The following is a 16293-nucleotide window of genomic DNA, read 5'->3' as shown; positions in this document are numbered from 1 at the left end:
ACACTGAGAAAGCCAGTTATATAATAATTTGAGAAAAAAACACTCTTAGGTATTTATTGGTCATTCTGATGTGGCCTTGTTCTGAAGTCACAGTGAAGTAAGATCCTGACATCATGCCAAGTAATTTTTAAACAAAAAGAAATTTATACAAGATACAAACCCAGTTTTTAAGGTGATAAAAATACTTGAAAAGAAAAAAACAATTAAGGAATTCACCTAAATCTTGGTGGTAAGATTCCAGATAATTTTGATTTTCTTATTTGTATGTTTTGACATTTTCCCACCTTTCTGCGACGATGATACATTATGTTTATATAATCAGTAGGATTTCTAGGTGTTTCGGTTACAGGCCAGATGAAGGGCTCCCATGGGAAAGTAGATATTGACTGCAAGGATCTTAGAGGCCTGGTGTGGAAGGCCCAGAGCTCGTGGGCCCGAGTGGCTGACGGCTAGAAGCCCTCTGAGAAAGGACAAAGCCTTCCACTGTCACTGTTAAAGGTGCATGTAAATGAATCTCCCTGAGAGGAAGGGAGACTGTGAACATGTGTTTCCAGCTCTAGGGCCAGGTGAGCTCACTGAATGCATGCGGCGTCGCCTTCCGTGACCTTTAACTCCGTACAACATCTATAGCTAAACTTTGAGTAATGAACATTTAAAGACACTTTTCTAATTGTAAAACCAGCATAATATTCTTTGGAGAAAACCGAGAAGGCATGAAAAAGCTAGGTAATAAAGTCAAAATCATACAGGGGTGGGCATTTGGCACAGTAGTTAAGATGCCCCTTGGGACAGCCACATCCCACATCAGAGTCCCAGCTCTACTCTCCATTTCAGCTCCCTGCTAATGCACACCCTGGGAAGCAGCAGGTGATGGCTCAAGTAGAGTCCCTGCCACCCAGGTGAGAGACCACATTCAGTTTCTGGCTCCAGCTGTGGTCTGGCCCAGCCCCAGCTGTTGTGGGCCTCTGGGGAGTGAATCAGCAGATGGAAGGTCTGTGTCTCTCTCTGCCCCCCCCCGTGTGTCCCTCTGCCTTTCACATTAATAAAACATTTTAAAAATAATCTACAACCCCATTACCTGAGGTAACCACCATGAGCACTCAGTACATAAGTTTCTAGTAATTTATTCTAAGCATGTGTCTATATCCTGCTCTTTCACACTATTTTATCCTGAGAATTCTTTGGTCATTAAATACATTTACTACACCTGATCTTAGCCAAAAGGCCGAGAAGCAGTAAATACATTTACTAACTCTCATTCTAATGACTGCCTGATATTACTGAGAGCTTAAACATATTCTCTTTTTTCACGAAAACAGTATTATTGAATTACAATATACTCAATGTATCATAAGAACACATTCAAACTATAACCAGCATTTTAAGAAAACGATCCAAGGTATTTTCTGAATTAGTAGTCTCTCCTGGGTCTAACCAACAGACTTTGACTCCAGACGGATTTTGCTCAACTCAAATCCCTAAAATCACCCATATTGTGCACAACGATAAATCACTCACATATTTTCCAAAACCCAACCTTAGAATTGGAAAACCACAACTCCCTAAGAAATAATAGCTAATAAAGCACTTTGAAAAATCTCTGTTCTTCCCACGTGTCAGCCCTGGCAGCACCCCCCACCACCCCGCCTCAACCCAAGCTCTGCCTGCTGTAGCAAAACAAGTCATTTACAGCAAGCTTAAAGGGAACACTAAAGTAAAATGAAAAAAAAAATTATCCTTAGTACAAACTTCGGCCTCTGGGAAAATGACTTGTTAACCTTTCAAACTAAGTAAAGAAAGATACTGCTATTTTTTTTTAAATTCACCCAAAAGCTCCACAAAACAATTCTATTACAACCTGGTATCCCCCAAATATCAACGTGGCACATATTTGCTAAGCAAAAGCGCTGAAAATTATTTTACTTAACAAACTAATCTCAATTCCTTTGAAGTACAGAGGAGGAAATTCTATGTCAAAACCTGTAATTTCAATTTAAAAGGAAGCTCCATGTCCAATCTCTTTGGTAGATTGGGGATCCTTTCCTTACCTATAAGGCAGTTTAAGATCAGAAGGACCTTCCAAAATGCGAACACCATTGTGTCCAGGTTCGTGGAGAGCAGCAGGTGCCAGTAGCTTGCCTGGGCTAGACTGAGTCTCAAACTGGCTTCTTCAATCACACCAACGTTCGCCAGGCTTATCTGCTGGGCATCACCATGCAAACATGCCTTTTCGGGCTTACTTATTGGGTACAAACCTTTCTCAGAGCAGATTTGTGTTTCTTTGAAACTCTTTTCATGGGGCGTGTTTCCTTGATATATTTGCTACTGTGTTAATAATAAACCCACATATTTAAATTCTTCAAGCGCTTTGTACACAGATTCTCTAAGTCTCGTTGTTCAAAATCAATCTTATTAAAAAGTTGTACTTGAGGGGAAAGATATAGTTGGAAGAGGGCCTATGCAAATACAAGCTGACAAGGCTAATTGATTTCAAATATTTCCATGAAAGTCTCATAGCATTGATTCACTAACCTCCTTTTACAATTCCCGTGACTGAACAGGTGCTATAAAGTTTCTTGGGAAGATGAGGTTCACAGGAGGGGCAGAGGGGTTATGAAGCAAAAACTCTGGATATGTTGAAAACACTGGTATTTCTCACTACCTTCCACCAAAACTCACAGCAGAATGCTTACGTTTCCCGAGTTAGAAACCTTATAGTGCTTATTCACTAACCTCATTTTTCAAAATCAAGTTAGTAAGTGCTTTACGATTGCCATTGGATGAGTCTAAATTTTTGCAGAATTAAGTGGCTGAATATGTGGTGTAGGATTTCCTTAGAAAGGAGGGTTCACTAGGAGGACATGGGAAGGTGTTCAGGAAAAGAACCTTCCCATGAACATGACCTTCTATTAGAGTTCTTGTCCTTAATTTGCCCTGAGAAACCTATGGGCCTTCTCTGAATCTCCAAGCGAACTTTAAGGTCCATGGTTTCCACCCTTACTACAACTCTCGGATTTCTTCCTTCTCCAACCTGGTGCTTCTGTCCTGGTCCAGGTCCTCAGCTCCCCGTCCCTGGCCTACATCGTAAAGCATACTACCCATAGCAGTCTCCTCAATGGTCTGGCCCATCTCCTCCTTCATCCTGTGTATCAGCCCGGGCCAACATTCCAACCCTAAGCACACATTTTCAATAACACCACGTATGGACTCTTGTCTCAATTCCAAAGTCCTTAGTCTGGATTCCCAGACTTCCCAGATCTGCTTCTCACCTCCTCTGAACTTTAGTCCCATTAATGCAACTACCTAAAAAATTCTATCCTGGTGTATTGCCTTCAAGTGTTCAGTTTCATGAAATGTGTATAGGTTTCAAGGATCATGTCTTATGAACTTTTTTCACAGCACATCTTTGACCACATCTCACCTCAGCCAAGCCAATTTCCCACTGTTTCTCAGAAAGTCATCTTGCTTCCATCAGGCCCAATTCTTTCCCACAGCCTTCTCTGCCCATGCTCATGTGATGCCAGTCCTTGGCTCCAAGCAACTTTTGTTACCACTTGTAATTTTCTCCTTCTTCCTGCTACCCAGGTATATTCTTTTTGTTAACTATTTATTTATCTGAAAGGTAAAGTTACAGAGAGGCAGAAGCAGAGGCAGAGAAAGAGGTCTTCTATCTGCTGATTCACTCCCCAGATGGCTGCAACAGCCGGAGCTGGGTTGATCTGAAGCCAGGAGCCTGGAGCTTCTTCCGAGTCTCCAATGTGGGAGCAGGAACCCAAGGACTTGGGCCATCTTCTGCTGCTTTCCCAGGTGCATTAGCAGGGAGATGGATTGGAAGTGGAGCAGCTGGGACTCACAATAGCGCCCATATGGGATGCTGGCGCTGCAGGCAGTGGCTTTGCTTGCTATGCGACAGCGCTGGCCCAATTCAGGTGTATTCTTAATGCAGAGCAGTCGTGATGTCCTGTGTGACGATTCAATGAACCTGCAGACCACTCTTCTCTGGGCTCTCATTAGCATAAATCCACATTCTACTTGCATCCAATATCCTACGTGGGCACTTGATTGCTCTGCAGTGGTTTCTTATTTATTAACCGAGTCTCCCCTACATCCAGTAACTGTGAGATCCTCCAGGGTGGAGGTCAGGTCTCATACAGGCAGTTCACAACTTAAAAAAGACTGTCTCCCAAAAAGTACTAGGGAGCTCATTGACTGGAATACGCGCTCCTGCAGAGCAATCTTACAATAGATGTCTCATTCCCAGACGTATGTAATTGATAGCCTAGCACTGGCTTAAACTCTCAGTGTTAGGCTATCAGCTACATATGTCTGGGAATGAGACATCCATTATAATATAGGGTAGGGGAGAAGAAGGAGGAACAGCAAGTAGCAGAGAAAGAATGTTCCTTTCTTTGACCAAGACATGGAATATACCCAAGACAGTATTTTTCCCCAAATAATTGTTGTAGGTCTCCAACATTCACCTTCCTCTCTGACTCTCCCGGTTCGCTGGATCCTTGTGTCCCTTGGTTGCCTTCAGGGACAGGCCACCAAACCAGAGGAGAGTACCCAAACACAAAGCAGGTGCTCAGTAAGAGCTTCTAAATGAATTCCACATGTTCAAGCTGGGTGGCCCGAAGACTGGTTGGGTAGAGGGTATGATTCAAGGGTATATCAAAACCCACCCGAACCAGAATCTATCACACAAACCCAGGACACTCTGGAACACTGAGAGGTAAGATACCCACACTCCTACTGTGTGAGACCTAACTGGGAAAGGAAGAAATCTGCTAAAACAAATTTTCTGCCTGGAACTGAATGTTGATGTAACTGATGATTGCCTACCAAAAGTGAGCTATTGGAGCCGGCGCTGTGGCGTAGTAGATGCAGTGTCAGCATCCCATATGGGTGCCAGTTCCAGACCCACTTCCCGATCCAGCTCCCTGCTATGGTCTGGGAAAGCAGTGGAAGATGGCCCGGTGCAGCTCCGGCCTTTGCGGCCAGCTGGGGCGTGAACCAGAAGATGGAGGACCTCTCTCTCTCTCTCTCTTTCTCCTCTCTCTCTGTATAACTCTGACTTTCAAATAAATTAATTAAAAAATAAAAAAGTGAGCTACTAACCAGCTTATGAAATATTAAGTAGCCTCTGCATTTTTTTTACAGAGTTTTATCACTTCAAACTACTTTTCCATTTTATCTTTGCAACTGCACCAATGAAGCAATGGGCCAGTTATTATCTACATTTTCTATATACGAAAACCAAGGCTCAGAAACGTTGTGTCTTTCACAAGGCCACATAGCACGCATTAGAAACCGTTCCCATCACACTGCCCAGCGGCACAGTGTGGTGATAATGTAACAAATATGCTACTTTCCCCAGGAGTCTTTCTTGGGAACTTTTGAAAGTACATGGTGTCTGACCTATCTCTCAGGTTTTTTACTTATAAATTACAAAAGTATACACTTGGATTTAAAAACAATCTGGCAAAACAAAGAAGTATACAGAGAGAGAAAGCTGTTCCCATGCATTCACCCACACGTAGAATCCCATGCCCAGACTTACCAATAAGAATTTAGCACTTTTCTATGCATTCACACACACAATCATATGGTTTTTTTAACATAAGGATAATAATATTGTTATTTTATAATTTGCTGTTTTCTCCTTTTTCAAACACATTTTTATTATCTCTTTCTGTAATTGTCCAACTATAACCAAAGATATATCTTACCTGTTTTAAGGCTACATGATATTTCTTTTTTTTAAAAAGATTTATTCATTTATCTGAGAGGCAGAGGCAGAGAGAGGGAGGGAGGAAGAGAGAGAGAGAGAGAGAGAGAGAGAGAGAGAGAGAGAGTCTTCCATCCACTGGTTCACTCCCCAAATGGCAGCAACAGCCAGAGCTGGGCCAATCCGAAGCCAGGAGCCAGGAGCTTCTTCCAGGTCCCTCCATGTGGGTGAAGGGGCCTGAGGACCTGGGCCAGCTTCAACTGCTTTCCCAGGCCATAGCAGAGAGCTGGATCGGAAGAGGAGCAGCCGGGACTCGAACCGGTGCCCATATGGGATGCTGGCACTGCAGGTGGCAGCTTCACCAACTACGGCACAGCACCAGCCCACATGATATTTCATAGTATGGATGAATCATAACTTCTTTAACCATTGTTCTATTGGAAAATTCTTAGATGACTTAGAGTTTTTCACAATTATACACAATGGTGCAATGAACACCCTTTTGTTTAGATTTCTGCCCAATTGTGTGATTATTTCTGTAAGCTAGGCTCCTGGAAATGGAATTGCTGGATCAAAGACCACAAGCGTAGACATCTGTAGTAGATAGCAAAAGTTGACCACCAGAAACTTGTTATAAATCGAGGCCTTCTTCCCTTGAGTGTATAGGCAAGTGTGGTGTCAACAGCTTTGTGAAGAGCTTCAATGATCAGTCTCCTGTTTTTACTGGTATTATGGGTGAAAGCTGATATTGTTGTGTGGCATTAATAAGTATTTCTCTCATGAAACTGAGCCTTCTCTCATAGGTTTATTGACCTGTCTGGTATTCCCTTCCCTGTGAAGTGCCTGCTTGTGGCCATAGCTCATTTTTCAATTGGGTTATCTGTCTTTTAATATTGAAAAGTACCCTTTAGGTGTTATAAAACTTGCCCTGGGTTTTGTATCTACATTATAAACATTTTATCCTGGTCCAGAATTTTTCTTCTTAGTTTTATATCTTTCACCATAAAGAAGTTTGCATATTTTTTTGTTAATCTATTGATTTTTTTCTTTATGACTTTGTTTCACGGATTTTCTAAGAAAACTTTGTCCAATTCATGACTATAAAATATTATTCTACAGTATTATTAAATATTATTATATTATATTATATATTCTTTTAATGCCTCCATAATTTGTCTCCTGCCATCTCAGTGATAGCAACTTTGTCTTTCTAGTTACTGAAGACTAAGTCCTTGCTGTCACTCCTGATTCCACTACCTCTTTTGTATACCACCTCTAAGTCATCAGATAAATCTTTCTTTAAATATTTATTTATTTAGGCTGGCGCCGTGGCTTAACAGGCTAACCCTCCGCCTTGCGGCGCTGGCACACCGGGTTCTAGTCCCGGTTGGGGCACCGGATTCTGTCCCGGTTGCCCCTCTTCCAGGCCAGCTCTCTGCTGAGGCCCGGGAAGGCAGTGGAGGATGGCCCAAGTCCTTGGGCCCTGCACCCCATGGGAGACCAGGAGAGGCACCTGGCTCCTGGCTTCAGATCAGCGAGATGTGCCGGCCGCAGCGGCCATTGGAGGTTGAACCAACGGCAAAAAGGAAGACCTTTCTCTCTCTCTCTCTCTCTCTCTCTCTCACTATCCACTCTGCCTGTCAAAAAATTTTTTTTTTAAAAAATATTTATGTATTTGAAAGGCAGAGTTGGGGCCGGCACTGTGGCATAGCAGGTAAAGCCACCGCCTGCAGTGCTGGCTTTCCATATGGGTGCTGGTTCGAGTCCCGGCTGCTCCTCTTCTGATCCAGCTCTCTGCTGTGGCCTGGGAAAGCAGTAGAAGATGGCCTAAGTCCTTGGGCCCCTGCACCATCGTGGGAGACCCGGAAGAAGCTCCTGGCTCCTGGCTTTGGATAGGCGCAGCTCCAGCTGTTGCGGCCATTTGGGGAGTGAGCCAGCGAATGGAAGACCTCTCTCTCTCTGCCTCTCCTTCTCTCTGTGTGTAACTCTGACTTTCAAGTAAATAAATAAATCTTTTTAAAAAAAGGCAGAGTTACAGTGAGAGAGAGAGAGAGAGAGAGAGAGAGAGAGAGAGAAAGTGAGAGAGAGAGAGAGAGAGAGAGAGACAGAGAGAGGTCCTCTATTCACTGTTTTACTCCCCAGCTGCAATGGCCAAAGCTGCACCGATCCGAAGCCAGGAGCCAGAACTTCCTCCTGGTCTCCCACAGGGTGCAGGAGCCCAAGGACTTGGTCCATCCTCTACTGCTTTCCCAGTCCATTAGCAAAGAGCTGGATTGGAAGTGGAGCAACTGGGACTCGAACTGGCTCCCATATGGGATTCTGGCACTGCAGGTGGCAGCTTTACCTGCTACACCACAGTGCTGGCCCGATAAATATTTTTTTTAAGATTTATTTATTTATTTGACAGGCAGAGTTACAGAAGGGGGAGAGAGAGAGAGAGAGAGAGAGAGAGAGAGAGAGAGAGAGAGGTCTTCCATTCCCTAAATGGCCACACGGCCAGAGCTGAGCCCATCCAAAGCCAGGAGCCAGGAGCCTCTTCCAGGTCTCCCACATGGGTTCAGGGATCCAAGGATTTGGGCCATCTTCTACTGCTTTACCAGGCAACAGCAGAGAGCTGGATTGGAAGAGGAGCAGCCAGGTCTTGAACCAGCACTCATATGGGATGCCAGTGCCACAGGCAGAGGCTTAACCTACTAAGCCACAGCACCAGCCCTCATCAGCAAACACTTTTCTCTCCATGTCCAGAAGCTGTACAAGCTCTGACCAGTTTCTCTGCCTTCATCATCCCCACCTTACTTGTCTGCCAGCAGCGCCAATTGCTTGGATCACGGTAATGGCCTCCATTTGTGTCCTTACGCCCTGCCCACTCAGTCTATTTCTCAACACAACAGCCAGAAGGATCCTTTCCATATGTACATCAGACCATGTCTTACCTTTGCTCAGATCCATCACTAGTTCCCGATTTCTCTCAGGAAAGAACCAAAGTCTTTAAAACAGCTGAGAAATCCATAGCCCATATGTTAAAGTTCTTGGTTAAACACATTCTAGATGGTTGATGGGGAGAGGCGCAGTTACAAGCTCCTATAATTCTAGTGTGCTATATATTTCTCTTAGAGCTGTGCTGCCCAATGTGGCAGCCATAAGCCATTTACGGCCTTTGAACTCTTGAAATGTGGCTAGTTTGTGTTGAGAGGAGGTATAAATGTAACATACATATCAGTCTTCAAAGACTTGCATGAAACAATTGTTTAAAAGAGTTATTTTATTTATTTGAAAGGCAGGGAAAAAGAGAGAGGAAGAGGGAAAGGGAGAGGGAGGGGAGAGGCAAGAGAGCGAGAGAGCGAGAGAGTGAGAGAGAGAGAGAGAGAGAGATCTTCTGTCTACTGGTTCTCTCCACAAATGGCCACAATGTCCAGGGCTGAGTCAGGCCAAATCCAGAAGCCTGGAACTTCAATCGAGTCTCCCACGTGAGTGAGAGGGACCCAAGTACTCTATCTTCCACTGCTTTCCCAGGCGCATTCGCAAGGAGCTGGATCCAAAGCAGAGCAGCCAGGACTCGAACCAGTTCTCCAGTCTGGGGTGCCAATGTTGCAAGTAGCAGCTTAACTCCATGCGCTGCAGCATCGACCTCTGCATGACATGGAAAAAAATTAAGCACAATATCATTAATTTTTAAGCTGATTACCTATTGAGATGATAATTTTGTGGACACATGGGGTTAAATAAAATATTATTAAACTTTTGCAGAAGACCCGAAAAAGAATTGTCTCAGCTACTCCACCCCCTGTCTGGCCTCATCTCGTGTGATCGTCCCCCCTCTCTGCCCCAGTCCCACTGCTATCCTTAGTCTCCAGCTAGCTAGGCACACTCCGGCTTTGGACAACATTTGTAGCTGTGGTGGACTCAAACGGTGACATTTCCTCCGCAGATGTCAGCAAGGCCAGTTCCCTCACCTTCTTCAGGTCTTTGCTTAATTGTCGATTTTCAGCAAGGCATACCTCGTTCACACAATTTTAAACTTCAGCTTCCTCCACTCCAGCCCTTCCAATCTCTCAGTAGTTTTCTTGTTTGATAGCACTCAGAACCTTCTAATCTACTCCAAAGTTAACTTTTATACACTTCCCCACTCCCACCCCCGAAGCTAGAATTTACATTTCAAGAAGGCAGGGCCTTCTGTCTGTTTTCATTATTTCTCCCAGGGGCCTAGCACAGTGCCTCATGTAGCAGGTGCTCAAGAACTGTTGGCTAAGTGGGTGAATGTATGAGTCTGGATTTAACCCACTGGAAATGTATTTTTTTGTGTATTATGTGATCAGGGGAAATGTATTCTAAATGTCCCAATGTCCTACATAGCAGCCAATCATTACCCTTTGAGGGAGTTTGGCTCTTTGGAAACAATCAGGTCATTCAAGGTTAATTCTAAATGAATAAGGTAAGGCATCACATTGAGGAATGGTGTTGTGTGAGCAAGACACGAGGCTTTATCATAAATTCAAGAGGCTGCTATCTGTATGGCTTGAGAGCTGGCTCAGAAATCAGCCCAGGATTTCCAAAAGGCACACTGACACCATTCTTATGGCAACAGCATAAGGGAGAGAAGCAAAGCAGAGACAGAAAGGGGGGGGGGGAGAGAGAGAGAGAGAGAGAGAGAGAGAGAGAGAGAGAAATTTGGGCCTAAAATTTTTCACATGTAGTTTTTTGATATCAAAGGAGACATTATAGGGAATTCATAATTTATTGAACTTCTTTATATATATTTCATGTTTTTTATGCTTCTAAACATTTTGATTACATAAGGAAAGGCACAATCTAGTGAGCACTTAGAGTCTAAATATTTAAATTTGTTTTTGTTGCAATGGTTCCAAAAAGGTTTTTCAAAAATCCCTTGATCCAGCTGGGCATTTGGTGTAGTGTTTACGACATTGCTCGGGATGTCACATCCCATATTGGGGTGTCTGGGTTCAAGTCCAAGCTCCATTGTCCATTCCAGCTTCCTGTGAATGTGATGTGCACTCTGGGAGGCTCAAGTCCTTGGGTCCCTGCATCCATGTGGGAGACCCAGATGGAGGTCGTAGCTCCTGGCTGGTCTCGCCCTGGCTGTTGTGGGCATGTGAGGAGTGAACCAGCAGATGGGAGATTTCCCTTCCTCTGCCTCCGCCTCTGCCTCTCAAATACAATAAATCAGTTTTTTTTTTTAATTTGACAGGTAGAGCTGTAGACAGAGAGAGAGAGACAGAGAGAAAGGTCTTCCTTCTGCTGGTTCACTCCCCAAATGGCTGCTACGGTTGGCGCTGTGCAGATCCAAGGCCAGGAGCCAGGTGCTTCCTCCTGGTCTCCCATGCGGGTGCAGGTGCCCAAGCACTTGGGCCATCCTCCACTGCCCTCCTGGGCCACAGCAGAGAGCTTGACTGGAAGAGGAGCAGCCGGGACTAGAACCCGGTGCCCCAACCGGGACTAGAACCCGGAGTGCCAGCGCTGCAGGTGGAGGATTAGCCAAGTGAGCCACAGTGCTGGCCTCAAATAAATCAGTTTTTAAAAACTCCACTGGGCAATCACAGCACCACTGAAGCTTCATTGTCTCTTCAACCGCTTGCCAGGCAAACATTATAGACTCCACTGGTGCTTCAAATTCCAACTCACCCACACCCACCTCTGTCTCCAAATGTCTGCCACTTCCCAACTACCATTGCTGGTGCCACACTCTGCCTCTCCCTTAGGGTATGCTTTGACTCCTGCTTCTATTCATCCCACCATTCCACCAGCATCAAGTCCTAGTGCGGATAACTGGGAAACTTCTCATTCGTGAAGACTCTTTCCATCTCCTCCACCATCCTTGAGATGAGTTCCTGTTATCTCTCAATAAGATGGCTGCCATAGTCTCCTAGTCCATTGCCTGGCCTCCAACTTCTTCCCTCTCAAATCCACCCTTTACCAGATAAGCGTTCCTAAAGTCTCATCAATGGCCAGAGCTGCACCGACCCAAAGCCAGGAGCCAGGAGCTTCTTCTGGGTCTCCCAGGCAGGTGCAGGGGCCTAAGGACTTGGGCCATCTTCTACTGCTTTTCCAGGCCACAGCAGATTGGAAGTGGAGCAGCCAGGTCTTGAACCTGGCGCCCATATGGGATGAGGGCACTGCAGGTGGGAATTTTACCCATTACGCCACAGCTGTGGACCCAATACTTTTTTTTTTACACTAATGTAATATTAATACAAAGAGAACAGATTCGATGTAGTTCACAGATACAGTTCTAAGAATATTATGATATTCCCTCCCTCCGTCCCTCCTTCCCATCCGTCCCCTCTTTCCACTCATTCCCCTCCTACCAGTCCTCCCTTCTTCCTCCTTCCCTCCATCCCTCCCTTCTTCCTCCCTTCTTCCTTCCTCCCTCCCTTTCTTCCTCCCTCCCTCCCTCCCTTCCTTCCTTCCTCCCTTCCTTCCTTCCTTCCTTCCTTTTGTTTATAGACATAAGCACTTTCATCTGTCATTCAGTTAGCATCCAACCTGTCTTTCCTATCTATTTTCTGCTATTTGTACAATGAAGCATGTCAGAGCAGGTCTGGTAGAAGTCTAGCAAGTGATCTCCCAACAAAACAGAGTCCTCCCTGTTACCTTGACAGACCCTTCCCTTTGCCGCCCTGCACCTTTGCGTAGGCTGTTCCCTTCACCTCGATCACTCATGCCACCAAGTCTAACTGCCAAGAAATCTCTTCAACCTGGGAGCCTCGCCACAAGGCCAACTCCTTCATGGGTTGTCCGCTGATTCATACATGATGTGAGCTCTCTCCGTGGCTTTAGTTAATACCTTTCCGACAGTGTACCATAGCTACACTTCAGGATCAGTAAGAAAAAAAGCTTCAAGCTCCTCAGGAGGACAGGGACCATGCTTTGCTGACTTTACACACACACACCACACACACATTCATTTTGGGCGAGACATTGTGCTAAATGGCTTCCAAGCTTGTCTCTTTTTATCCCCTTTAACAGCCTTATGAGGTAGGTAGTTTTATTCCCATTTTGTAGGGCAAGGAACATAGGGAAGCAGCAGTTAGAATACAGCTCACGGATGGCAACAGGTGGATTCAGACTCCTATTGTTACCTCTTTCTACCCACTACAAATACTCCAGTTAGATAACCTGTGCCCTGTGACACCTGCCCAGTTAGGTGGTATGCTGTTCTCTTCAGGGGGTGGTACCTATTGGCTTCCCCTCCCGGTAATTCATTGCCTGTGTGTAATGAGCACCCATTGTAATCTTACTTTAGCAGCTCCCTGTTGTGAAATGGCTGCCAGTCACCCGCTTCATACATGTGCCTGTTCAAAGTCTCAACTGTTCAAAGTCTCAGGCCCCAGTAACCACCTTATTACTAAGACTGAGGTTCAGGGGAAATCGTACAAAGAGCAGATAAAAGCCCAAGTCCACTGGTTCTGGAGCATGTGCTCGTAGAGCTTTAATGTACAGTGGCTTTAGGGACCTGGCCTGCGACTGGCACACAGCACATGTTAAAGTGATGTTTGGTGAATTCATCTTTCTCAAGTTCATGGTATCTCCAAGTGACTATTTTGAAGGGTAGCATTCATTTGTATGTCCAAGACATGGAAACTAGCCTAAGATCTTATTGTTATAATCATCAACAAACTTTCTTAGTCCAGGTTAAGACTTGGTTGGCTTGAAAACAACAAAAAGAAGAGGAAGCAGCACATGGTTCTAAAACTCTCTAAATCAAGAAGTTGGGAGTCCCAGATTAGAGACTAAAAAGTGAAACTCTGTGGGTGGGCATTTGGTTCCACAGTTGAAACACAAAGGGAGATGCCCACACCCCATATCAGGTGTCTGTGTTCGAGTTCCAGCTCCACTCATGATTCCCACTTCCTGCTAATGTGTACACTGGGAGGCAGTGATGGTGACTCAAGTAGTTCAGGTTCCTGCCACCCACATGGAAGACCCAGATTGAGTTCCTGGCTCCTGGTTTCATCCTGGCCTGGTCCTGACTGTTGTGGGCATTTGGGAAGTGAAGCAGCAGATGGGAGATCTCTCTCTGTGTCGACCTACCTTTCAAATACATTAATTCAATAGAAGGAGAAACTCACATAAATTCTGTGATGTTGTTATGCAGTGCGAGTCCTGCTTCTCCCTGCCATCTCCACATGTAAAGACTGGGATGTCTCTCAACCATGAACTTGGTGGGAATATGCGATCACTAAGGGTACCCTCTGGATACCTTACAGGAAGTCCTGCAGAGGCCTCCTGAAAAGTGCCAGAAGTAGACTTCAGTAAGGCTGTTAAGCAGTGGCACTTCCGAGGTATCATTAAGGCGACTCATAGGTGTTTCTATCTTCTCGAATTTGGGAAATCTATGTTTCCTGTCCTAGAGGGAAGAACCATGCAGAAAGTTCTCCTTTGGCAAGTCGTGTTTCAACAATAAGTATGAGTCAGCTTGCGTTGAGTAGCCTGGGATTGCTTACCTAGCGATAGTAGGGAGGCTGGAAAGGGTTAGTACCAGGAACTCTGTGTTAACCGATAGTGTGACTCAACCTGCTGTGTACATTAAAGTGTTTGGGAAAGCCTACTCCTAGGCAGTTTGTGTTGACGCACTGTACAAACACATGTCATAGAGTCTGCCTGGAAAAAAATCGTATACATGCGCAGTCACACACACGGCCCCCATGCATGCACACTCACACACACATGCACACATACCCATGTTCAACACAAAGAGATCTTAGATCCTCCAGACCCTCCAATTCCTCCCATTCAGGAGAGGTCAAGTTTGACTTGAACCATGAAAAATTGCATTCTTATGTATGATTGCAGGGCCTGATTCAAAAAAGAAAAAAGGTCCTACTCAACACTTCCTAAAAATGCCATACCGTGAAATTAACTACAATTAACCCTAAGGGGCTTATGTGGCATGGTGGGTTAAGCTGCTGCCTGTGACACTGGCATCCCATATCGGGGAGCCAGTTCAAGTCCCACTTGCTCTGCTTCTGATTCAGCTCCCTGCTAATGTGCCTGGTAAGGCTTCAGAAGATGACAGGGTGGGGAGCACTGTGGCATAGCAGGTGAGGCCACTGCCTGTGGTGCCAGCATCCCATATGGGCACCGGTTCAAGTTCCGGCTACTCCACTTCTGATCCAGCTCTCTACTGTGGCATGGGAGAGCAGTGGAAGATGGCCCAAGTCCTTGGGCCCCCTGCACAATCGTGGGAGACCCGGAAGAAGCTCCTGGCTCTTGGCTTCAGATCTGCGCAGCTCTGGCCGTTGTGGCCCAACTGGGGAGTGAACCAGAGGATGGAAGACCTCTCTCTCTCTCTCTGCCTCTGCCTCTGCCTCTCTGTAACTCTGCCTTTCGAATAAGTAAATAAATCTTAAAAAAGGAAGATGATGGCCCAAGTACTTGAACCCCTGCCACCCACATGGGAGACCCAGATGGAGTTGCAGGTTCCTGGCTTCAGCCTGACCCAGCCCTGACCTTTTTTGGTCCTTTGGGGAGTGAACCAGCAGATGGAAGATCCATCTCTCTATCTCTCTCTGTCTCTTTCGCCCTCTTCATCGCTCCCTCTTTGTCACTTTGCCTTTCAAATAAAATAAAATAAATATTTTTTAAAAAAGGAAGAAATTAACCATAAAACCTAAAGATCCTTTTGGAGTCAAGAGAGGGAAGTGTGTTACAGCTGCCCAAGCTGATTAATGGTGTCTGTTACATAGTAGCAAGGACAATCAAATGCTGACGGGTTACTAGGTGACTATCAGGCCCCGGGGTAAGCTTTTACGGGCAGTATACTTTGTAATAATGCGATGGAGGTATTCATTATGCTCTTCATGTTATAGATGAGGAAAATGAAGTTCTATGCAATCACACAGCATGTAGATGGCAGAACCAGATCTTGGACCCAAGTGGGACTGCTTCAAAGCCCGTGGTCTTAGCCACTATACCATAGGACCTCTTGGCACTGGGCAAGGGACAGTGGAATACATAGTCAGTACAGTCCCTGCCCTCCAGGCTCACATTCTCACTGGAAAGACAAGACATACACACACAAAACAGGGATTGATACTAAGAAGTTCATGATTATGAAAAGGCTACATTATGTGACATACATAACGAATAAACACAGGTAGAGAAAAGGGCCTGGGGACTGTTGCAAGGGATGCCTGTGAGCCCCCAAGCCCACGTTGCTAAATGTGCTCCGTGGGGCCTACCTGGCAGGGAAGAATAATTCTGGGATGGTTTGAACAGGATTTAAACATATTTTTTAGGGGCCAGCACTGTGGCACAGCAGGTTAAACCACTACTTACAATGCTGGTATCCCATATCAGAGTGTCATTCAAGTCCCAGCTACTCCGTTTCTGATTCAGCTCCCTACTAATGTGTCTGGGAAATCAGAAAATGATGGCTCAAGGGTTGGCGCCATGGCTCACTTGGCTAATCCTCCGCCTGCGGCACCGGCATCCCATATGGGCTGCTCCTCTTTCAGTCCATCTCTCTGCTGTGGCCCGGGAGGGCAGTGGAGGATGGCCCAAATCCTTGGGCCCTGCACCCGCATGGGAGACCAGGAGGAAGCACC

General features: G+C 45.5%; 2 protein-coding genes across 2 annotated transcripts in view; both read right to left on the bottom strand.

Annotated features, from left to right (window-relative positions):
- VSIG1 (V-set and immunoglobulin domain containing 1) overlaps nucleotides 1-3141 on the bottom strand; it is a 38029-nt gene extending 34888 nt beyond the window's left edge. Inside the window, exons 1-2 of the mRNA XM_062183036.1 lie at nucleotides 3002-3141; nucleotides 2049-2239 (exon numbers count right to left, since the gene is read on the bottom strand). Of these exons, the coding sequence (XP_062039020.1) occupies nucleotides 2049-2239; nucleotides 3002-3141 (331 nt within the window). The remainder of the gene's footprint in view (nucleotides 1-2048; nucleotides 2240-3001) is intronic.
- A 6168-nt stretch (nucleotides 3142-9309) lies between these two features.
- The window catches only part of LOC133753031 (NACHT, LRR and PYD domains-containing protein 12-like), a 97277-nt gene continuing 90293 nt past the window's right edge, over nucleotides 9310-16293 (bottom strand). Inside the window, exon 13 of the mRNA XM_062183393.1 lies at nucleotides 9310-9358. Coding sequence (XP_062039377.1) covers nucleotide 9358 — 1 coding nt within the window. The 3' untranslated portion in view covers nucleotides 9310-9357. The remainder of the gene's footprint in view (nucleotides 9359-16293) is intronic.

Source organism: Lepus europaeus, chromosome X, assembly GCF_033115175.1.
Source record: "Lepus europaeus isolate LE1 chromosome X, mLepTim1.pri, whole genome shotgun sequence".
In the NCBI taxonomy this organism is placed as follows: Eukaryota; Metazoa; Chordata; class Mammalia; order Lagomorpha; family Leporidae; genus Lepus; species Lepus europaeus.
The sequence above is the reverse complement of the archived record's forward strand: the minus strand, read 5'-3'. Positions and strand labels throughout refer to the sequence as shown.